This window comes from Equus quagga, chromosome 6, assembly GCF_021613505.1.
Source record: "Equus quagga isolate Etosha38 chromosome 6, UCLA_HA_Equagga_1.0, whole genome shotgun sequence".
Classification (NCBI taxonomy): domain Eukaryota; kingdom Metazoa; phylum Chordata; class Mammalia; order Perissodactyla; family Equidae; genus Equus; species Equus quagga.
Window position 1 is genome coordinate 64,805,505 of NC_060272.1, and position 26,097 is coordinate 64,831,601.

At 36.8% G+C, this 26,097-nt stretch overlaps 1 protein-coding gene across 1 annotated transcript in view; it reads right to left on the reverse strand.

The window, feature by feature from the left end:
- The window catches only part of FREM2 (FRAS1 related extracellular matrix 2), a 165,866-nt gene that overhangs the window by 130,946 nt on the left and 8,823 nt on the right, over positions 1-26,097 (reverse strand). Inside the window, exon 2 of the mRNA XM_046664858.1 lies at positions 24,719-24,808. Coding sequence (XP_046520814.1) covers positions 24,719-24,808 — 90 coding nt within the window. The remainder of the gene's footprint in view (positions 1-24,718; positions 24,809-26,097) is intronic.

Here is a 26,097-nt window from a genome sequence, read left to right on the forward strand (position 1 = left end):
GTCTTTAATTAAATTTTAATATTTTCGTAGATTTCAGAGCAGGACTTCAGAAGCTGCCAAGTAAGCAAAGCCCAAGAAACAATTAAAGCCGCAGAAGTCTTAATCAGCTTGATGGAGAACACAGGAGATGGAATACAAAGGTTTGTTTGAGACAGAGAGATCATAAAAAGGCTTCCTTTAAAAAACAGGAAACCTATAATGTATGGTAACTGTTTAAAAAAAAATTAAAATGACGACCTGCAACTAAGACAGACAACTATGTGCATTTTGGGATTTAGGGGGGATTTGGGGAAATAAAGCAGAAAAAAAAATAAATAAAAATGAGAGAAATATCCATTGACTATCAGCTGGCTTAGGACAAATGATCTAGATATTAATGGCTATTATGTGAATTAATATTTAAGCAACATATCTTTATATGAATCGATTTTAGACAGAGCGAACTATTCCTCCTTTAGTTATCTATGTTATTGAGGGGAAGGGCAGGGATGGAAAAGAGCTGAGGGAAAATTTACTACTCTTTAGAGTTAATTGGTGTTTTTGATCACTTCTAACAGAAAGAGCCCTGGGAGACACAAATGAGTGATGATGCTACTATTATAAGGATAATTCGTATTTTACATAAAAAAACTAAAGTGCTTTATAACCTCTGGTTCTTTAAATGATATCTTACAAATGATAGTGATAAAAATTTCTAACTTTTGGGCTCTGGAATCCAATACTCTATCTCTGGTGTGAATTCCGACTGTCACATGCTGGCTGTGGGATCTTGGTTAAGCTAATTTATCTTTCTGAGTCTCTGTGTCTTTAAACTATGAAGTACTTTATCTTATAATGTTCGAATGGGAATGAAGTGAGATAATGCATCAGGCTCACAGCAGACATTAAGCCAAGGTGAGTTCCCTACTATAGGCATAGCTGACTTTCCATCCAACGGCCATTCCTTCTTACTGTCCCTCCCAATGCCATCCCCAACTAGTTACAGATATAACAAATAGGACAGGAGCAACAATTTAAGGGGCAATCTTGGAGCATGGATGTGCTGGGTCATCTGACTCAGCAAGTGAGTAAGTCTAAAAGAAACACAAATCTAACTCCAGAAACATTTAGAATTGTAATGAACACAGTGTAGCTGAGCAAATAACAGGGCTTCTACCGCTCTTGGTTTGCATCCTGCCTCTCCTACTTCCTGTATGGCCTTGGGCAAGTTATTTAGTTGTATCTCAGCCTCCTCATCTGTAAAAATGGGGATAAATAAATAATGGACTTTCCTCTTAGGATAGGTGTGAGAATTAAATGAGCTACTACATACAAAGCACATGGAGCAAAGCCTACATTCCAGCCCTACAGGAAGTAATGTGACCGATCATTTTCTCAATTCTCTCAGAGTGGTGCACGGCTAGTATCTGAAGAAGTCAATTCATTTCATACAACAAATGCTTTCAGGCATTAGCGATTAATTCTCTCACGGAACCCTGGTTGAGAAGGATAGATATAAAAATAACAACAAGTATTAGCTGTTATTGAAATTCTCTTTAGGAGATAGGGAAAGGAGAATTACGTCATACCACACACACAGCAAGGATCCTAAAAATCCTTTCCACATATTTCTCAAAGAAAAGTTTTTCCTCCCCACCCCTCCCCCAATTCACCAAAAGCTAACACAGGAAATATAAGCAGGGGCAGGGGAGGGATTGTGAATATCCATAATTTAATTCAGTATTTCCAAAAATTTCTTATCATATTTGACAAAATGAAAAATTTATGCATGCGTTAAGCTCTACATGGTGCTTACTATGTGTCAGACACAGATATTAACTCATTTAAGATGAATAAACACATTGACTGTGGCACACCCCCATGGGCATCTCCAGCTGGGTTTTAAATACTTCAAAGCTTAAATTTTCAACATCCAGCTAAAACTTTTTGCAAACCTCTTCCACAGATTGTCAGAAATGAATAATCTAAAGTACTTGAACTCTTGTGTTTGATATTAACTCTGGGTCATAGATTGAATGTTTAAGGTCAAGTAGACAGGCAGTAGGATGGAAAAAATACTACCAGATATAAACCCTGCTTGATTATCTACACCATCCTGTTAGAAGAGAGGTTCTAAAATGTGCTTCCAATGTCAGCAGCATTGGCCTTGCCTGAGCCCCACCCCAGACCTACTGAATCAGATAGTCTGGAGGTGGGGCCCATTAATCTGTGATTCACCAAGCCCTCCAGGATCTTTAGATGCAGACTAAATTTGAGAAGCACTGCTCAAAGAATCTTGACCTAGCTTAGTCAGTTAAATCAGTGCTAAAAAGGAAAAAAAGAAATCAGAATTCCAGGCAGGATTTAGAACCTCCTTTCCCCAAGTCAGTGTTTCTCAATCTTGGCTGCATTTTGAAATTACTTGAGGAGGTAAAAAAAAAAAAAATCCCAAGGCTTGTGTCCTGGCTCCAGAAATTCAGATTCCTGGGACTGGCTTGGGTTTTGGATTTTTACAAGCTCCCCAGGTGATTCTGATACCTGACCAGGATGGAGAATTTATTCCTTCTAAGCTGTAGGTGTATACAGGAAGGATGGGAACTGTCATCATCTTCATACTGTGTATTTCCAGGCTTTTATTCTCTGGCACTAGTAGCTTTTGGAACCATAAGGAGAAAATGAGCCTGTATTTATTCTACTAAAATGTAAGGTAAATTACTTAATTTACCGTTACTTAGGATAGTACTTGGCAAATTTCATCAAAATGACTGGATTCATCAGTGCTAAAATGTATTGTCAAGAGCTAGACTAGTCTCAGAAATAAGAGTTCTGAAACAGTTGATACTTTTTTCCTGCAGCTTCACCATCTGTCGATCGTTTATTGCTTGAATATGCATAGCCTGACCAATCGCTCTTTCTGATAAACTTTGCTATTAAATTGCCTTTTCGATCAGTATCAGCAAATGTCCTCTTTGATACACTCACCTTTGGTCTGCCACAGGTTTGGGGACTGTTCTGCATTAAGCCTCAGCTTGTCACTGTCACACAAGTGACAGAGCTCTTTGGCTGGCGTTGCTCCTCTCTAGCCTGGGGTCTATCTCTGCCGATCCAGCGCTTCTCAGAAGAGCTATCCGCTCTGCTCTCTTCATCCACGGCTGCTCCTGTGCTCTCTCTCACCCTCCCTGTCCCTACCCATGCTCTCCACTGCTCTCTTCCCCCTGGCGTCTTGTCAGTTTCTCACTTTCCTCAAGTTCTAGGGACATCTGGACTTAGTTTCAATGTCCTGTCATCCAATAAGCATTTTTTTATTCTGCACCTACCAAACATGATTACTTTAATAATTATAGCACCTCTTTTCACCAAAACTCATGATCAGAAATATCTCTGTCCACTTCCACTCTTGAGGATACCCTGAATAGGACAGGATCCATATTGAGGAGAGTAATATACATCTTAGAAATAGGACTCTTTCTTTTGGACCTCAACCTTCTGGGTACCCTAACATCTCCCTTCTCATCCTAGAGACGTCAAGAGGCCCCAGGCTGTCTAGATTCAGTCTTTCTCCCTCTCTTTTGAACCTGGTTGCTTTGTCCTGGTTTCTTTATTGTCTATCATTTTGCCTCATGAAGTATTTGCGAAACACTTCTCAGCATCTTCAATTGGCAGTTCAGCTGGACTGAGGACTTTAGCTTTCTGACTCTTAGGCTGTGGGCTGGAAACCTACCCTTACCTTGGTTTAGCTCAGGTTCAATAATCCTGCCTGGGTCCATGGGACACGCCAAGTCCTAATTTTATATGGGTATGATTCAGATAACTTTTTCTTTAAGTCATTTAGATCATTTTGCTCTGAATTTATAAACCCAGGCATTTGGATGTCAGTATCTACCCAGAATAAGAGACACAATTGGTATCTGCTAGAGCATGTGTAAGCATTATAGCTGTAAGCAATGTGGCTTGTACATACTAAGAGCTTAATGAAATTTTGTCCAACTGAATTGACTACATTTAGCATCAATCTCTGTAGACAAATCTCCATCTCCGTTCTAGTTGATAGTGGGCCAGTTGATTTTCTTTAGAGTTAAACTGTCAAGTATCAACAAGACAGCAGTAAATAAGGATTAAAAATACATCAAAGTCATAACGTTGTTTGTACATGCCTCATATGCTTAAGTAAGGGGGAAATACTACCACTAAGACTAGCTCTGGACCAAATGATGTAACAGGCTAGAAAGAAAATTGGCATCATTAAACATCCCTTTTTAATGACCTTCTTTAGTATCCTTTTCCTTTACTTCCTGCCCCTGAAATGTTCTTTATGTAATCAATAGGCTGTTGATAAATCTTATCCTGAGAACCTATAATATCTGAATTTTACATGGGGGTTCTTGATGACTTTTGCATAGGAACTTCAAAGAAACTAATTCTAATGATGGAATTTCAGTTATTATGGCAGGCAGTGGGTTAGCTATTTTTGCATAGGAGGATCTATCTTGTGCCTGTTAAATTCCAACAATATGTGGACAAATTTGGTCTTGACTCATTGCTTGGCTTATTTCCTGCAAATAGGATGACTTTGGTAGGCAGAATAATGGCTCCCCAAAGATGTCCATGTCCTAATCCCGGAACGTGTGAATTTGTTAGTTTACGTGGCCAAGGGGAATTAAGACTGCATATTGAGTTAAGGTTGCTAATGAGCTGGCTATAAGATAGGGAGATTATCCTGGGTTATCTAGATGAGCTCAATATAACTGCAAAGGTTCTTTTAAGTGGATGAACAAGGCAGAAGGTCAGCATTAGAGAGATTTATGAAGATGCTACACTGCTGGCTTTGAAGATGGAGGAAGGGACCACAAGCCAAGGGATGCAGGCAACCTCTAAGAGCTGAAAAAGGCAAGAAAACAGATTCTCCTCTAGAGCTACCAGAGGAACACAGCCCTGCCTACACCCAATAAAACCATGATTTTAGCCCAGTCAGACCCATTTTAGAATTCTGACCTTCAAACTGTAAAACAATAAATTTGTGTTGTTTTACGTCACTAAATTTGTGATAATTTGTTACAGCAGCAATAGGAAATTAATACAATGACTCTGAGAAATTTATTTTAATTCTTTGAGTCTCACTTTCTTCCTAAGTAAAATGGGGATAATAGAAATCATTGCTCTTAGAATTTTCTAATGAGTTGACTTGGGTAAATTGCTGGCCACAGAGGAAGTATTCAATACACACTGTTTCCCACCTCGTCTCTATCTGTTGAACCACTACCCACCTGCCACCATAAATCTTGCAATGATGGCTATATTCAAAACTGAAGGCAATTAACAGGTTTCTATAAAATCTAAGATTTTATAGAATTATCTGTTAAATGTATTAGTGTAATTTTTTATAGTTAAGGAGGGGGAGGAGAAAAACTGGTAGAACAAGAGCCATTAGCAAGTACTAAAGAAACTGTTTATATACAGCTTATCACTGGAGGATGTAAAATGACTTCTGAGCCAGTAGATGCTCTGAATAAGCACGTCAGGAATTCAAAGTTCAAAAGATCATTATAAACCATACTTTCTCTCCATTAATACTAAAAGGAAAAAGGAATGTTAAAGGAGGTCTTTGTCTCATCAACTCTTCAAAGTGGCAAGAATGCAGCTTGATTCCACCTGTTAGCAGTGGAAGAGAGAATATAGATGGATCCAAAATTATCCTCTCACCCCTCGAGTAGGGGTGCCATATTAGTAACATTAATTGCATTAAAGTCACTCAATAATTCATTTCTTAAAAATATAGACTTTTAAATAATGTCTGCAGTTGTTTAGATAAATAATAGAATATAATTACACAGTGAGACACAAAACAATCATTAAAAACCTTGTAGATTTCTATTCACTATTCTAGAAAGATGTTCTAAACGTGCTTTGACATGTGAAAGCCAGCATTCAGACTAGTATATGTTAAATGATGCTTTTTTTTTTTTTTCGGTAAAACACACAATATGAAAAGATACACAGTGAAATGTTAATCATGATTCTCCCTGTTTAGGGAGATTATGATGATCTATGTTATTTTTAGTTCTGAATTTGCTAATTCTCCTACAAGGAATATATATAAAGAAAATCTCTTGTGTAAAAAGAAAACCTTAAGTAAATCCTATTGATGAAAACTCACTGTAATAGTCTTTCAGGTAGTAAAATGAGAATATTTTCAAGGAAAAGCCCTTAATTTCCCACATATTTATAAAGATAAGGACTTAACCATCTTTACCTGCAAGGTCATTTTCTCAAGTGAAGCTAGAATCATAGAAAGTTAGAATTAATATCTAATCCAGTCTCACCCTATCTAAGAATCAGTTTTAACATCTTTAACAATGGCCTTTCATTGTCTTGACTTGACTTGACTACTTCGAGTGACAGGAAGATTATCATAATGTGACAGCTCACTTTAATCTCAGGCAGTGCTTCAAAGCCAGACAAATCATAATTTTTTTCCCTGCTTCCAGACTTTGGTTCCAAACTTAAGGGATTTAAAGTCATTTACAATAAAAGCTCTCTTAATCTGGAGGCATGGCATTGGGAACAAATAAAAAGAACATTTAATTCAAATTTATGTGTATATGTGTATGTGCAAGTATGTGTGCGTGCATTTGTGTGTTGGGAGGGCAAGAAAGAGCAGATATGGTTCCTGAGGCAACAAGATGGGGAAGGATATGAGGAAAGGTGAAAGAGAAGGAAGATACAAAAAAATGTCTATGCTGAGAATATGCTGTGTTGATGTCATGGAACCACAAAGATGCGTCCTAATGGTTCTGAGGCTGTGGGAGCAGCTGGACGCAGGCTGATAAGAATTTTGTTTATGCATCTATTTTTAATTGGAAATAGCAAAGCACATTGCACAAACTTCTAGTAAGATGGATCACAGGAAAACAGTAAAAGCTGGTAGTGAAGAAAAGGTAGTAGACCTTTGTAAAGGTCTTTGTCATGAGCAAGAAAAGGAGACTCCCAAATATTCAAATCATATGGAAAGAGCTTATTTCTAGGTTTCTTAGGGACCCATTCAGCCCAGTTAGGCAGGACGTGAAAAGGAGAAAAATGTCACATCTCCCTAAATGTCTCCTTAAACTATTTTAAAATAAATCATTTACTCTCTTGTTAAAATTGTCTTAAATCAATTCTTCTTTTTTTTTAAAGATTGGCACCTGAGCTAACAACTGTTGCCAATCTTCTTGTTTCATTTTTCTTCTTCTCCCCAAAGCCCTCTAGTACACAGTTGTATACTCTAGTTGTGAGTGACTCTGGTTGTGCTGTGTGGGACGCCACCTCAGCATGGCCTGATGAGTGGTGCCATGTCCCGACCTGGGATCCAAACCGGCAAAACCCTGGACTGCCAAAGCGGAGCGCGCGAACTTAACCACTCGGCCATGGAGCCAGCCCATCAATTCTTAATTTACTATGTAACTTTGGAACTTAAAAATTCTAAGCACAAATTATTTCAAGTAAGAATTTATATTCATGTAGCACTTTATAGTTGGCAAAAAATTTTCATTGACATTACTTAATTTAAGCTTAGATTAAGGTTAAATATTGCAAAACGTATTTTTTTTATCCATATGTGGGAAACTGGAGATTAGAAAAATTAAGAGATTTGACAAAGTTACAGATAATAAATGGTCAAGGCAGGATTTAAACCTGTTTTCTGGATTCTAGATCTTGAATTCCTTCTACAATACCATGGATTGTAAAAGATAAATGTCTTAAAGCCAATTAATAGGGGCATTATGTACATTTAAATAGCACTACTTGGGGCCAGCTCCGTGGCCTAATGGTTAAGTTGGTGCACTCTGCTTCAGCACCCTGGGTTCAGTTCCTGGGTGTGGACCTGCCCCACTCGCTGGTAGCCATGCTGTGGCAGCAACCCACATACAAAGCAGAGGAAGATTGGCACAGATGTTAGCTCATGGTGAATCTTCCTCAAGCAAAATAAATAAATAAATAGCACTATTTTCTGAAAAACAAATGCCTTCTACTAAAACAAAACACAACTTGGTTCATTAGAAGTGACTATTGGCAGATTGAAAATCTGATTAGGATCTAGAAACAAATCAGGGCTATTAACTTTCCCATAGGCTTCCCTGGCAAGGCTCGGTGTCTGGTGATCTCTGAATTATCCAGTAAGCGTCACACACATCTCCTTCTGCTCCTGGATACAGTCTATTAAGCCCTCTCACTTTATCTAAAGAGAGATTCTGCTTTTATCCTCTGGGCAATGGCAAAGGAATCCTGCCTACAGCTCCTGAGTCCTTCCCCATTTTGAACCATTCCTTTTGGTATTTCGTCACTATTGAAAGCATCACAAAATGGGACAGGGTTTCTGGAGTGCAGATTTTCTTTCCTTTGTTGGATTGGTTCTCCTTATCTCTCATGAGAGGGATTTGGTAAGGCATGTTTAAAGAAATATGGCTTCAAAATTTTAAAGATGAGGCTGTAAAAACTACTCTGAAACCTACAAACATAAATTTTGAGCAAAATATTGGACTAATCTCACAACTTTGAGCATTAAAGATACAATTGAACGTTTTTGATCAACAAGTGATAACTTCACTTTCAGGTGCATTTCATGTTTCTTTATCTGATGTAATTTTAAGTGAGGTTCTTATTTCCCCTATGTCCTATGGATGCATCTCTTAACCCAGGATCCTAATTTCATTTCCATCATTGATAAACATGGGGCTTAACACTTCATGTACCCAGATATTTTTATGGAGCAAGTTCCTTCATTTGAATATATTCCTTTTGGTCACTATACACACAGCACTATGCTTTGCACTCCTCAAGACACAAATAGGACTGTGATGAGGGATCCGCCCTGAAAGAGTTTATCATCAGAAACACAACATCAACAACTACAAGGCCCAATGCGTTATAATAAATTCTTGAGAGTGGTATAGACCAGAGTTTCTCAACGGTGGCACTATTGACATTTTATACCAGATAGTTCTTCATTGTAGGGGGCTGTCCAGTGCTTTGTAGGAGGTTTAGAAGCATCTCTGGCTTCTCTACCCATTAGATGCCAGTAGCATCTCCCACACCCTGAGTTGGTAAGTCAAAAACGTGTCCAGACATTGTCAAATATCCTCTGGGGTGTCCCAGAGAATCCTCCGCAGTTGAGAACTATTGGTATAGACAGAGGAGGAAGAGCTTGCTTTGGGTTGGAGACACCTGACAAGATTTCATAGAATTTAAGGCTTATGAGTGACACTTTAAAGGCAAGTAGAAAAACATGAAATTATACTTTTAAAAAAGGGATAGCATAAATAAATGTGTTGACTTGTCAAATTGTTAACAAGTATAATGATGAGAAATCTGTTTGAGGGAGAATATAGGTGGACAAGAGGAGATAAAAAAACAAGAGATTGGTTGTGGCTATAGAGTGGTTGCCCTTAAATGTATAGCCTCGGTTAATGACTATATAGCATAATCTGGTCAGTATATAAAGGAAGAAAATTGAAGCTTTTGAGCAGATGATTGACCAAACAAAATGATGCCAAGGAAAGATACATCAATAGCATTAGTATATATCATGGACCCATTACATTATATGTTTGCTTTCTTTGTGTCACGTAGTCCTTTTAACATTGCCGAGAGACTGCTACATTAGAACTATGTTTTCATTTTTACAGATGAGGAAACAAAAGATTAAGGGACTTGTCTGATGTCACTCAGTTAACAGGCGGCAAAGCTGAGAGTTGGACCTAAATTTTCTGCATCCAAATCCAGGGTTCTTTCCATTAAATTACAAAGGCAGAGACTTCCTCTGTGAGGCATTTTGTTCAGGAGGAATTTGAAGTTGGGCAGACTGGAGAGGGGAGGTGAGTTAAAAACTACTAGAAAACTTCCATAACTCAGGGTACTAGGGTGGCACCCACAGGAGGCACAGCAAAGAGGGTCAATGAGATAGTACAAATGAAGAATAGCAGGTTTTGAGGACTAATTAGATGGAGGATGGAGGAGGAAAATTAAAAGATGTTTAGATGATTGCGAGAAAAGACATACCATTTAAAGAAATGGGGACAGAAGAAGAATGGCATGTAATACAGCTGCCTAACTACTGTGAGAATGAAATGCCAAATTAAGCTACTACTTAGGATAAATTCAGAATGTAATAAAATATTTTCAGCCTTTTTTTTTGAGGAAGATTAGCCCTGAGCTAACTGCTGCCAATCCTCCTCTTTTTGCTAAGGAAGACTGGCCCTGAGCTAACATCTGTGTCCCTCTTCCTCTACTTTATATGTGGGCCACTTACCACAGCATGGCGTGCCAAGCAGTGGCATCTCCGCACCTGGGATCTGAACCAGCGAACCCCTGACCGCCGAGAAGCGGAACATGAACACTTAACTGCTGCGCCACTGGGCCGCTTACAGCCTTTTTTAGGTTATTGCTTAAAAGGCCAATTTTGGAACTAGTAGCAGGAATATGTTAACTTATTAAAGTATAAAACTGGTTCCCAAATGGTGATATACTAGGATCCCACAGAAGTCTGTGTGTGAGTGCAAGTGTGTGTGTGTGTGTGTGTGTACACCTGCCTGCCTTAAAGTAACTGATGCGCTGTCTGAATTCTAATTAATAAAGATACTGAATGATCACTAAAATACTAGAAGGGGTTTATATGGATATATTATCCTTGGGGAAGAAATAAGAATATGGCAGAACCTATATTAAGCTATGCTAGTAAGGGCAAAGGAGCTTTAATCATGAATTCAGTTGTATCTTCTATTTACAATAAAAAAAACCTGGGCCAAGTAACACAATCACCATGGATTAAGCAAGCATCTAACAAGGCAGAATCATGTTTTCCAAAGCATTGCAGAAAAGCCCTTAAACAGCATATATACCAAATGCTTCCTGTCGGCCCCGCTTGCATCTAAATACTTAACCCTCAGTCTCAGAAATCCACAAGATAAGCCGTTTTTTAAAAAGCTGTTTGTGGTCACTGCTGATATTTGTGAATAGTAATAACAAAGTGTCAAATGCTCTTTTTTAATCCAAGTTTTATAATTACATGGACTCAATTCACTTCAGTTTCTAGAATAATTTTTAATTTTTTTTAGTAAGCAAAAAGACTTTTTAAAACTAACTGTACATAAATATAATAAACTGATGATTTGATCAACGCAGCAAACCTTTAGGAATCTTCTATTTAAAAACAATCCTTTCTCTGAAGTCTCAAAATCAAATGCTATACAGTATTTATAATTCTAAAGTCTCTACAACAGATAGTCTTCACCACATTCACTGCATATATTTATACAATGAATATTTAATCAAGCAGGTGAAAACAGAGATTCATAAAGATGGACATTTTAAAAAAAACTGATTTATTTCTAGATACTTTTACCTGATCACGTCTTTTAGCAACATCATTTATTTAGAAAAAATCTCCAGGATAAACACTTTGCTAATCTACTCTATCTTTTACAATGTTTCCTTTCTCCCAAATTAAATGAAACAGATACCAAGTGTCATTTAATTGACTTTGTACCTTTTCTTATGGGTATTGTCTTTTACTGTGTGCATCCTTGAGGCAGAGATGGAGATGGGGAGGGGGCCGGCAGCTGTCTCTGCTTTGTCAAGTGATGCAAGAAAAGGGGGAGTGAAGTAAGACTATTAAGATAAGGGTATAAACTCATTCCATTTTCAATGGTGTCTAGAACATAAACCAATAAGGTTCAACATGCTTATTATAATAACTATGTCAAAGAAATGGCAGCATCTACAAATGCTGAAATGTCTAAAAGCTAAATCTCTAAACTAGAAACATATCCAGACACATACATGTAAGAAGAGAATCTCCATTTTATAACAAGCAAGACAAAGAATTTGATGTCACCAGAAAAGCCTATGCAAAGAATATTGGGAAAGTATGTGTTCATATGTACCTATGTGTGTTTGAAAGATATCTGAAAGTAAACACACGCTTCTGTCTATTTTACATTTTTTTAAATGGCTAAGATTATTCTATTTTCCTTCAGATTCCTCTCTTGACTTCTGAAGTTACTCCACATACAACTTTAAGAGAAAATAGAAACCAGCAGTTATTTACATTCAGCATTTATTCATGACTTCACTCCTTAAGTATTTATTGACCTCCTACTAAGTGCCATGTGGAGACTAAGCCTGGGACAAGGAGACATGAATATGACCAAAGCAGCTCCTGCTGTGGGGAAGCTTTAGAAACACAAATGTATGTGGAGGGTTCCTGTACAGAGTGGGACACCCCCAGCTGGTATACTGATTGTTAAAACGGCAAACACATCTGTACTGATTAATAAGTAGACAGAGAGATTATTTAAAACTTTGCAGAGTCAGAATTCAAGCCCAACACGTCTAGAAGAGCTCACATTATTAATCAAGATATTACGTCGCCTCTCATTGGTCCTAAAGTACTAAGTTCCATCTAATTAAACCTTGCATTCCAGTGAACAGTTTTTGTGACTTCATCTATAAATAGAGATATTGAATACATGGGTCTCATATATTTTGCAAGACTTAGGACTAATTTGGACTGATTTCATTCAAAAAAAGCTGAGACATATTTAGCACCATGAACAGTATCATTGATGGTAAGAGCAATTTTCTACCAATTGAGGTTACAAGTCACTCAGCAATAACCAGTTTAAGAGCAAAGTCATTGGAGGAGTTTGATCCCATGTCAAATCAAGGCCCAGGGAGGGTATCCTTCAGCTTGTGAAAGATGCTTTAAATAAAAGGTGACTCAAAGTAGAAGATTTTAAAATTATTAGTGATTTGATGTGTGATTTGTACTACAACACTTATAAGCACTTTTATAAAACATATATATATACATATATTATACTGCATAGTGTATTACCAACCTTCTACATTATACTATTATTATTTGTGCTGCCACTTATATCACTTGGTAAGCAATTATATATATATGTGTATATACAGATACATACTCCTATGTATGTGTATATATTTTTACAATTGACTTAATTATTTACATTATTATATAGACCAATATATGGATATATAAATCAACATTTTCAATGTGATCCCTGGGTACAAACATGAGTCATTATGGGAACACAGAGGAGATACTGTCTGACCCTCAGGGCAGGGGCAGAAAGACAGGGGCAGAAGAAGTCAGGGAGAAAATGTGCTCTCTGAACTGAACCTCACACAGAGACAATGGTAAGGACCTGAAAAGAAAAGAAAGGCAGGAGGGCATGAAATACCAAAGCACGTGCGGGCATCCTGAGCAGGCCAGGTGGCTAGATGGATCCGCCTTGCTCAGCTTGTACATCAATAAGAGTCTGAATTTTATCCTGTGCCTAATGAGAACATTGAAAGCTGGGAAGTAAAGATGGTATCACATTTGCACTTCAGAAAATTAACTGTGGCAGCAGAGAAGAGGATAGAAGCTTTTTTAAAGATAATTTAAAAATCACATTTGCATTTTAGGTAACTATGGAAACAGTATATCTGCATCAGAAGAGATAAAGAGGTCCATTAGAAGAATTAAGTTAGAAAAAATTTATTCATTTAGTCAATGAACATTTATTGAGGCATGAGGATACATCAATGAAAAAAAGAGGTAAAAATCCTGGCTCTGAGGGATATCACATTGTATTATAATGGGGGAAAATGGCTAACATTTATACGGTGCTTACTCTAGGGCCAGTCATTATTTTAAGCAGTTTATATTTATAAATCATTTAAGATAAACCTCAGTGTGGTTCTAATGGGATCAATAGCCATGGAGTTAGTGATGAAATTGCATTCAACAGAAACTCAGGAAGCAGATAAAACTGACTTGATTTAGTGACTGGATGGACACGCATGGTGAAACAAAAAGATTCTGGAGGTTTAGGCAGCAAGAACAACTTTTTCTGAAATGGTTAATAATAATGTCTTAAACGGTTAAATGTAGCCTACCTTTCTAAATTCTACAGCAATGAAGCCATGCACTTAATTTTGGGCTATTGTTACATAAAATAAAGTAAATCAAGAGAAGAATTGTGGGAACACAAAATGGTTCTTTTCTGACTCCTGGATTTCTGAAGTCTACTGACCAGTTTTACCACTTTAATTTCAATTTCTGAAGTGGCTCTCTTGAGCTATGCTTGAAAACACTGTTTTCAGTGTTCTCAATTTATGCCTCTAACAGCTCTATAAGTGGAGCTGCAGGTAGCAGGGGGGCATTACCAAGATGAAATGATTAGACCTGTCTGCACTCAGGAGACCAGCAAAGAAACGCAGAGAGAGCACTTCTGCTCTCTTAATCAGGAAGAATGCTCTCTTGAAACAAAAAGAGAGGAATTGTGTCCTGGATTCCTTCATCAAAAGACACCACGAAGGGTGCTATTTTCCAAGCTTAGTTCAAAATTAACATGAAGAATAAAAAATAGTTCTAAATTGAAACCAAACACAGCCATATAATTATTTTCCCTTAATCTTTTTCTTTTAATTTCTTAGTACCAAGAACACTAATACCCTTTGCAAAAAGTGAGTCTTATGTTAAACGGTATTTGGCCATAACTGAATAATTTATTCCGGAAACTTCTACAGAAACAACAATGCAAGAATTTTAAATGTAAACCACCTGAAGATACACTATTTTCTTAACATGATATTTATTCTCTCAGTGAAAAATTGTTTATATACAGCTGCTTGGCAATGGAGTTTTTGATTCTTAGGGGCAGAACAAGATGAATAAATTAATGATCTTAGTAAATTTATACCAACTTTTCTAAAACAGAATGTTAAGGAAAAGAAATTTTTTCTCAATTACACGAACGTTTTTGCTCTCAGGAAATATACATTATGAAATCAATTTATATTTGTGAAGCAAGAACCAAAATACCTATATGTGTTCATGTGTGGTTCACTTATTCATCACTTTATCAGGAAGTTAAACTTTAATAAATCTTATTTTTTATTATTTTCAATCAGGATTAAGTATGACATTTGTCCTTTGACCTCTCTGGGATATTGCAGAAAGATACATGGCTTTAATACTTATCAGGTAGAAAGTTTGTTATTACAGCTGTTAAATAAAATCCACATATTATCCAGTCATTATTTATAAGAACATTAGAGGTCCAAAATTTTAAAAAGCAGATAGTTTTCCTATGATGTCACAGGAAAATAACATTTTACATTCGTATTACATGGAATCAAGAAGTACCTGCTTACTACAGTTCATTCACACAAGCAATATTCAGTTTTTAAGGAACATGTTAGGAGTAACATACATATTCACAGCACTTGTTTTCCAATGGCCTTAATGGAGAATTTCAAAATATATGCTCTTCTTATTACCTAAGTTTACTGGTTTTCTCAAAGGTACATTTGTTTAATTGCTTTTTCCCTTACAATATTGACTAACTGGAACATCTGTCAGCTGAGGTGACTACAATATTCTACATATACTAAATACATTTAGTTGATTCCAAGACCTGAATAAACAGGGTATTTTACCAATGTCTTCATTCTGTTGTGGCTCAGTGTATTAGACTTGGAATCAAAACTATCCTTTGAACCACATTCTTTGAACCAGACTTTTGGGAGTGCTATATTTTGGTAAAAGCAGGTTACTATATTAAACCTTCAAGCCTATAAAATTTATATTTCCAGTCTTTATAAAGGAGAACTAAAGAATGCAAACTGAGCTCAGGAGATACAGTGTATTCCACTCCCATTATTTGACTATAGGGAAAATTCATTACTAGTTTAGTGAAAATCTTAGTTTAGCTACTTAGTAATAGTGAAACAACTTTGGAAGCATTCTCAGCCTTAAACTCAGATATGCAGAAGTATTCATCATTTTCCCACTTGTATCCCTGTATCTCCCATCTCTCCACCAAAAACAGTCAGACAAACTTTACACACAGCTGCTGTGAGAAAGGCAAGAGGAAGGAAGAAGAAAAGGAAAAAAGGAGAGAAGGAGAAGAAGGGGAAATAAGCAAGAAAAATAAAGCAAAAAAAAAAAAAAAGAGAAGAAACACAAAGAGGAGGAAAAGCTCTGGAAATCCTTATAGCAGCAGCTTCAAAAGCAGCAGTGCTACCTGCCCAGCCATTACTATGTGACAGGAACTGTGCTGCATGAATGATCCTATTTCCATGAATTATCCTACTTAATCTTCAAAAGAAGTCTATTAGCTAGGGCCTATTATTGTTCCACTTTACAAATGAAACCAAATCTAAGAAAGGTTCAGTCACTTGGCTCAGGGTCACGTCACCAATTATTCCAAGGGGCAGAACCAATATTTGTTCCAGTTCTGACTCCAAAGGCTGTGCTCCTAATATGATGGAAGGGAAGATAAGAGGGTCAAGAGACCAGCCTTCCTGTACACACATTTCAAAGAAGTAAGACCTCTCATAATTAATATGTTCCAAGTGACCTCTTAATTTCTTCCCTTAAACTTTTCCCAGTCCCCCTAGTCTTTTCCATCTCAATGAATTGCACCACCACTCTCCACTGGCCAAGAAACCCAGAACCATGCTTAAGTTCTCCTTTTTCCCTCATCCCATAATCCCATCCATCAATAAATCCTATAGATTGAGATCCAAAATTATACAAGCCTGTCGTCTTCCTTCTATATCACATCTGTCTTACAACATCAGCCTCACATTAGTCTCCCTGTTTTCCTTTTGCTGCCTCCCCTTGACTCTCTACAGCTGCAAGAGCCATCTTCTCAAAACATAAATCGGAACATGTTACTCCTTTGCTTTAAAATGATTTGGGGTGTTTCCCTTTCCCTTAGAACAAAATTTAAATTACTCCCCTGGGTTTATAAGGCTCTGCACAGTCTGGCTCCAGTCTAGCTCTCTAGCATCTTGTGCTGCTCTCTGCTTTGTTTATTGAGCGCCAAGCATGTTGGTGCTCTGTCGGTCACCTGAACACACAAAGTTCAATGCCTTCGCACGTGCCTTTCCCTTTGCCTGGAACATTTCTTCCTCTCTTTTCCCTGTGGCAGCTTCATCTCATCCTAAGTCTAAGCCTAAATATTGCCTTTCAGAGGCCTTTCCTGATAGTTGCATCTCTATCTTGGGTTTAATTATAACCTCCATAATAGTTTAAACAGTGTATAAATGTTTTGTCTACTATTTTATCATCTGTACCTATCATAATTTCAGGTCAGAGATCATAACTGTTATGTTCATCTTTGTTCTCAGATCCCAATAGATGCCTGAAACCTAGTGGGTGCTGGAAAAATACTTGTTGAATAATTCAATAAATAAATGAATAGGAAATCTTTTTTTAGCAAGTAAGATTCACCATAGAAACTCTGAAACTTCTCTTAATTGCATTCTTGCTCTCTACTATATTCTCACACGTTCTGGCAAATATAGAATCATACCAATTACAACTGTGCACTAGACCTTTGAATATGACCTTCTATTTCTCCTAGCCACCCAGAGCAAACTTCAAGAGACAGAATGGGATTTTATCAAGTTATGTAATATATACCACCAATAAATATTTGATTTGAGATTATGGTATTTTAATGACCTATTAAAGATCTGCTTAGTTGTATTTTTTTTTTCCAGGGAAAGATTCACCCTGAGCTAACATCTGTTGCCAATCTTCCTCTTCTATTTTTTTTCCTCTCTAAAGCTCCAGCACATGGTTGTATATCCTAGTTGTAAATCCTCCTAGCTGTTCTATGTGAGCCGCCACCACAGTGTGGCTACCGACAGATGGTGGTATGGTTCCGCGACCAAGAAGTGAACCCGGGCCACCAAAACAGTGAACGCCAAACTTTAACCACTAGGTCATCAAGACTGGCTCAAGATTTGCTTAGTTTTTACAAGGTAATTATCATTTGTTTTGAGAGTAAATATAGACTCATGCTAAACCTCTAGAAATGTGTATAACAAGGATTCATATTCACTGAAAGATTTAACTATTTAAGAAGTTTCCTCTAAACTAAAGCCAATAAAAGTAGTATATCCATGTGATATATAATTCTGGGAGTCACACTTTTAAAGGCAGGGATCTGGCACAGAATGACCTGGAGAGTTGAACTGTTCTGCAGTGCTCAATGAAAACAGAAAGGCTTACAAACGTTTAGCTACAGTAGCCAACAGCCCTTCCCAGCATCTATATTCTAGTAGATCTTGTGCTCTTTTACAGATTAAATATTTGTATCAGTGCCTGACATTACCTCATCGTCTTATTATAACTCCCTAAGGCACTGGTATCTTTCCTCTAGTTCTCATGTCACTAGCAATTAATTTTATTGCCCAGAATGCTTGCTTTTTTTCTCTACGCTGAGTATGTCTGTATAGCCTTAATACTTGTACTCAGCTCTCATTCTCCGACTTACTGCACTTTTTATTTTTCCAGCCCTTGCTTTAAATTCAAGCTAATTATCGTAATGACTTTGCCTTAAACTCTGAAGTTACTAGTTACCTTCAAGAAAAAACCTGTGTTCCTTCTAACTAGAATGAAGTGTTTCCCATCTCCTTGTGTCTGAGCATTCAACTGTCAAATACGGACTAAAAATCCAAAAGCCTCAACCTTAACTGACATTTCATACACAGAAATGACTTTGCAACTTCTTCTACTATGTCAAGATGCTATTTATATCTTTCAATAGCATATGAATTAAGGATCTTGGTGGATGGAAAATTGGGCACCAAAATGCATAATCAAAGACAGAGGCAACAAATGTCTGGCTATGGACCAAATATGTTAGATTGGCCAACACAAATATGATGTCTGATGCCCCAGTTTCAGTGCCAAAACTAGGAGATGGAAGTCTCTTAGACTGGGCACCCATGTCATATAAGAGGTCAAATGAGGAAGCCGCCAAGGAATTTTCAAAACAGAGAAAAAGTCAGGCTCCTCCTATTCATTATATCCAACTAGATGGCCACATATCCTAATTCTTATGCCCGTCAAGAAATATCTTGGATCTGATGCCGAGGCCTTGAGACTTAAACAAACAAACAAGAAAACTAAGAAAATTTTACACCACAACTTTTTAATGAGGCCTGAGGAAACTTTATGCTAACGCATATAATTTCTCTACCTGCTATAATGTTCTCCTATATCACACGAGACAAAAACTTAGGGTAACTAAAAATACTTAAGGTAGTGGTACTGACTTTAAAATTTCAGTGATTTATAGAAAATTTTTATTTCCCTTTATGTTTTAAAATTGTATAATTATTTATATAAGATCCTGTCCATTTTTTTTCTGAAAAGAATTAAGAATAACGTGAGCTCCAAACTGGTAGTTAATGTGAATCTCTTCCATCCTAAGTATGTTTCACTGAAGATTTCAAAAGAATTTTCACAGCAGTTGGTTTCACATGTTTAAAAATGTGAAAGCTTTACTAACAATCTTTCTTGGTGCCACGGGGATTTAAATTAATGCTAGGATAAGGGGATGTTCTGCAGGAATGCAAAGGGTCCACTGGGGATTGTTTATAGGAGCTTTTCTTAGAATACTATTTAACTGGTCCTTATATAAAAAGGGAACTTCTTTTTCCCACGTATCCATTCATTTTAATATTAATTAAATATTTGCCATGTGTTCAAACCTGGGTAGGCACGGTGGCACAAAGATTAATGACACTTTTTTGAGGTGAAGGATTTCCTTCTCTACTAATGGAGGTCTTCACAGGAGCAAATAATCAGAATACAACATTCTTGCTGTAAAAAAGGGCAGGAATAGACGCACAAAGGAGGGTGTGGCTAACTTTGTCATCCTGATGCAGGGAGCAACTTTGGAGAGGAAATGACATTTGAGCCGGGCGCTAAAGAGTGATTAACAGTGATTAAGGTTGAGGGTGGGGCATAGCTGGAATAGTTCTGAAACTGGCTTTCACATCACAATAAAGAGCCAGAGGAGTTCTTGGAGAGAAAACTAAAAACGGACAACAGCACTTTCATGCTAGAATACTCTACCGGAAAATTACAGAGTTGCATGCTGAGAAGAAATTAGATAAAAAGATGTTCTATTATGAAGAGGATAAAAGAATACATGGCCTTTCCTTCCCACAAAATTCTGGAGTAGTAGATCTGGAATTAGAATTCAAAGAGACAATTATCAAAGGAAGATGTATTTTCCAGCTCTGTATTATTATATGAGTTACCCTCATGAAGACATAAAGGGGGAAACAAAAAGAAATGGAAGATGATTTAGCTAAGTCTATAGGTGACTGCTACACATACTCACAAATACACAAGCTCCCTGGACGAAGCCATAGATAACTGAAGCACAGTTCCTAACTTCAGGGTTTGACCTCATAGATTGTCACTATGAATTCACAAGTCTCCATTGGTCCTAGAACACCTGGATAGATGGCCTATTTTGATATAACATGTTCGTCTTCTTCACTAATATTCCAATAAACATATTTCATAACTAAATGATCATTTTAAGAATCACACTATGATAGACTTCATAAATTTTAAGGGTTTCATAATATTTCTTTATGCTGTTGCCATTACTAAAAAGCTTTTTCTAATTTTATTGGATTTTTAGAGTAATTTCCAGATTACTATTTTTTTACATGGTGGCACCTGTTTCATCATAATCCCCGTATTAAGTGACTTTTTCTTTCTTTCTTTCTTTCTTTTTTTTTTTTTTGAGGAAGATTAGCCCTGAGCTAACTGCTGTCAATCCTCCTCTTTTTGCTGAGGAAGACTGGCCCTGAGCTAACATCCGTGCCCATCTTCCTCTGCTTTCTATGTGGGACGCCTACCACAGCATGGCTTGCCAAGCAGTGCCATGTCTGCACCTGGGATCTGAACCGCCGAACCCCAGGCTGCTGAAGCTGAATGTGTGAACTTAACCACTGCACCACTGGGTCGGCCTCTAAGTGATTTTTAAAGTTTCTTTGTAATTGCTAAAATAAGTATATAATGATACCTGAAGTTTGATTTGATTTGTGTTTATTTAAACTTTAGAAAAATAAATATTTTTCCATATGTAGTTTTCAAAAAAAGAATTTCAGTATGATACCAAAAAAGAATATTATAAATTTTAGGACATAATGACCTTTAAAGTAGTGTAAAGTAAAAGTTCACACTCCAGAAGACACAGAATTTTTGTTTATCAGTAGATCCTACTCTCATTTCACTCTCATCTACTAAACATTCCTAAAAACTTGGTCTGGAGAAGCCAGAAAAGTTTGAGATTCCCCCCCTCGTATGCCTTTCCTGAATAAGTGAAGAAGCTACTGTTTGGAGAAAGAAGCTAGGACTCAGATAGGCCTCTAACTTCATGGGTATGCAATTGAGGGAGGTCAGTTACTTATTTCTGTGACTCAGTTTCCTCATCTGCCAAATAGGAATAATAAGTGGGTTTTTTTTTTTTTTTTTCTTTACAAAGCTCACAGGAATGCTATGAAGGCAAACACATAAATAACAACAAACCATATATAAGGTTTAAGATATAATTGAAAGAACCCCTAAGATATAAGGATCTGTGTGTGCCTCTGTGTGTATGTGTGTGTGTGTATGCATGTGCTAGATCAACCAAGATTTAAGTCCAAACACGGTGGAACTCCCTGAGGTGAAAATTCTGACACAATCTATTCTTCAAATACTGTAATCTTTACTCTTGCCATTTGGTAATTGTCTCAAAGCTCTCTAAAATCCAAAAAGCAGTAACTCTGTCCTAAGCACCACCCCAGTTTTTGGTGGGTGGTCCTAATCCATTAGCACATCACAGTGGGTAGTCAGGGTCTTATAACAATATAGTTAAATCTGAAACAAGAGATTTTAGCTTTCCGTTTTCCTCAATCTCTTCTCCTACTTTTGACTCATGAAACCAAAAGTTATATTTTAGTTTTTGGGTTATTCAAGGATTATGTTTGCCCTGGGAATTTCTTTAGATAGTCACTGTCCTACAAATCAATCTTGTTGACTTGAAGAAGGTGAATTTAGTGGATTGGATAGAGAATTGCGAGTAGAGAGTTCTTAATTTTATGCCATGGTTCTTTGACTTGCTTCCCAGATGTGAAATACGAGAAGCAGTTCACATATTTCATGGGGATGGTTTATGGATATGCATACTATCATTGTATGAAGTAAATGATAATAAATCACTATAGCTGAATTCAGTAGACTACCTACTGGTCCAAAAAGTCTGTCATCACCTAAATAGGAAGAGTAGGTACACTTGAGAGAGTTCTGTTACTTCCTGGATGGATGGATGCTTTGGGGAAGTTATCTGGCTTCTCTGAGACCTAGAGCCATCCAAATGAAAAACAAGAATAATGCTTGTTCATAGGATTCAAGTACCTGCCATAATTCCTGAGACACAAATATCTTTGAGAAGTGTCAAACAATATAAATGTCTTGATAATCATGTCCTCTATTATATGAAATTTACATTGTTAAATCTGAAATTTTGAAAATAAATGTTCATATTACAGCCTACAAAAAGAGATCTTTTCTAGAGTATATTTTGATCAAAATTATTGACTGTATTACTGGAAGAGGTATATAGTTCGGTCAGAAAAAATTCAAAATTCTTAGGATAATATTGTTTTTATACAAAGGAAGGATATCTTTATTTTTTGTTTTACCACAAATACTGCAAATATTTTTTACTTCTGTTTGGCAAAATACCCCACACTTCCCTGAGAGGAGAATTTCATTCTAAATACTCTGTAAGTTTAAATAGTATGGCACTTCTCATTCAACCATTAGAATATTTTTCAAGACAATGCAAAAATCCTAAAAGTAACTATCAGATTAAAACAATTTTGAAACATATATGCAGTTTTTTATTTTTTAATTTTGCAGGTCTCTGTGTTTATTCTGTTAAAAGGGAGTTTTCTTACATCAGGGGAATTAAGATCAATTCTGTTTCACAGATAGCTTGCCAGAATGAACCCCATAAGAAATACCCCAACAGTGGGGAGGAGGAGGATAAAGAACAGTATCTCTGGATTTTTTTCTCTCACATGAGACTCTACTTCTGAAAAAGTTCCTGAAGTGATTTGGTTCCTATTTCCATAAACACACGCTTTAGTGGCTCAGCCACATTTTCAGCAAATCCAAAAATAAACCCAGTCTCTTCAGCTAGTCATTCCTCACTTAATATTTTGAAATATGATACTCCACGATGTTTTCTGAAGTTTGAATACAGACCAAAGTTTTAAAGTAAATGCTACCATTTCATTATAGATAGATAGATAGATAGATATGCATAATGAGGGGGAAAAACCCATAATATTAAAAAAATACAGGATACAATGTCTTACAATTGTAGCCATTAGACTTCAAACTTTTTCGTAATTTTAAAGTATCATACATTTGCTATTGAGATTTATTCAGTTAAACGAGAGATAAACATGGTGCCTTGAACCAATAATTTAGTCCTTAAATTTTGATATACTACACAGATTTGAATTATTTCAGAGTCTTACTCTGAAGTTTACTGACAGTAGAATTTCCCATTTGAGCAGCAGGATTCAGCAAGCAGATTATTTTTTTTATAAGCTGTGTTCCTTCTTAGAACTTCATTTCATACTAAGATTCCTTTTATCAATATGTAGAACACTAAACTATGATTTGGTTGCTATAAAAATAAATGCATTAAAATTATTAAACATCTAACTTACAGTAGAAATTAAATAGGTCAATCCAAGTTAACATACTTTTTTGTCTCTCTGGCATATACCCAGTAGATTTCATTTTTCAGAGCTGCCATTATTGGACATAATAATGTCCAATATTGTTTGGCTATTTTAAACAAATGCTAATGCTTCAAAAAATATGAAGGGTACACATGTAATGGCTTTGAGATAGATGACATAATAGTGTGTTGTTGTAAACAGCATCATAAGGAAGCAGATGACTGAATCCGAATCACTTCTTTTCTCCCACTCTGTTCTCACTCACACATGTTCCCCCACTTCCTGTGTCCTGTTCACACAACACACACACGTCCTGAGGTTCTTTTACTTCTCCTGAGATCATGCGAGAACAAAAACATCTTTATGACCAATCTGGGAGGGCAGCTTTCTCCTGGCCTACAGGGTCAGGAAGAGAGTTGAAAAGACTGAGCGGCAGTCAAGGCTATCAGGGAACAGTGACAATAATACTGCTCAGGAAAGAGATCACAAGGCATACCCTATTCTCTGCTGTATTCCTCAGACTTCACCAAGGAACATTTTAGCTAGACTAAGTCACAAAATCCCCCAAACTAAGAAAATCATTAGACATAAGGAGATTGGTGAGATAAAACATACATTTATTTAGCACTAATTCCTGGGTGAAAGTAACACATTATCTATCCACTAGCATTAGTCCACACTGCACCCATGTGCAAATTAGGAAAGGGCACCTTGTACTAATTTGTACATGAGCAGACACACCCAAGTAGACACATGGCTTCCAAGCGGATCTGGGCTGAATTCCATCATCCCCTTGTCACCTTAAGTGGCAGCCTCATGCAGAGCATAATCTGAACAACTGGACATGGGAATCCTATTTATATAGATCTTTCTCTTTAGTGATTTACAAATCATAAGAAATAACTAATATAACTAGAATATTTATGTACAATTATTGCAGAGTAGTATTGTGTCAGTATTAGTATTGAAAATGTAAGCTTTTCTATAGCAAATATCAAATGTATTCAGTATAAATTAAGGTGAGCATAAAATGACTCGATACAGATTCCTGGTAATGAAGTTGTCAAAGAGCAACCAATAAAAGTCACCCTCCTTGTTTATACTAGCAGGAGAGTGGAATACTTACCACCATCTTCAACTGTAAAATGGAACATATCACTTGTGGCATTAGCCCCTTCTCTTAAAACATAGCATATTTTCATGTCATCAATGTCAGCTAGAAAAGAACCAAAGAACAAGGTGATTAATTCCTAGGGCAAAATTCGTGACTCATTTCTTATGGTAAATCCTATTGGCTGTTACTTTTCTGTAACCACGTTTAGGTTTCCTTCTTCTCCTAAGAGAAACTGTGCTATCTTATTTCTCATGTCCTCAAGCCCCTTGATTTCAGCTGTCCCGTGGAAATCTGATCCCTTATGCAGATAAATAGAGTGCAAGAATTAGGTTATAATAATAGCAAGGTGTTGCCCCTCCCAATGGTATCTGCATGTTCATGCACCAAAGAAGTGACTGTCTAAATCAGGAATGTCAGACTCCATGACAGGTGGAAAGGGAGATATTTTGAGGCATGGCAGATTTCCTGGCACTATTGAAACCACACCCTTGGCCGCCCCGTAGGACTGGCCCTAAGAGGAAAGAGCTTCCTCTGCCCTCCCTCAAGCTGACTTTTCTTACCCCTTGTGGTATAGCGGGCTGATTTTAAGCTCTGCAAATTTCGAAAGAAAAAATCAAGGAGGCATTTTTTTAAAAATCCCACAGGTTGAAATAACTGTCAGGACCCAATGTCAGAGAGAACTTAGAACAGAAAACAGCTAATAACAGCTGAAACCTTACTCATAGTAAACGTTATTCTGCTTCAGAAACGTTCTTTCCATTGCTTCCTACTCTAGATCAAATTCACTGGCATAGTTTGTTTTCAGTATTGACTAGTATACAATTTTAAAAATTTATTCATCCATTTTACCAGTTCTATTCCTTAATGATGCCACACAGACAACATAATAAAAGAAAGATTCCGTTCTGTGATATTCACAATAGATCGTTACTTGATCTGGGCCCATTAGCAAGCAGTTATTTCCATGGCTATGTAAAATTAAAATTGTAGATAAAAATTGCTTCAACAATGGTACGTAATGTCTGTTTGTCTTCTGTGTGCTCTATGGTTTTTTCATCTTCTAAGAGCTCAATTAAGTTCATGCCATGGATTTTAAAGGTATTATATATAAGGAAATGATTTGAAAGAATAGTCTTAAGTGATACAAGGTATGAGAATCAACAAATTATTCCATAAATTTCTAGAGCTCCACTTTACAGGTGTGAAACGTACACTCTACCTTGGCTCATACAGTTTTGAAAGGTGAGTTGCTTAAAATCAGACATCTGAAGAGGGGGAAATCTGATTTAATAGTTAATGGTACTTCTTGCTAATAGAGGTACTTGGAGGTGAAGCAAGTTCCAGATGTTTTGATCTCCCTCAGCATTTCATTTCTAACTTTAATTTCCCCA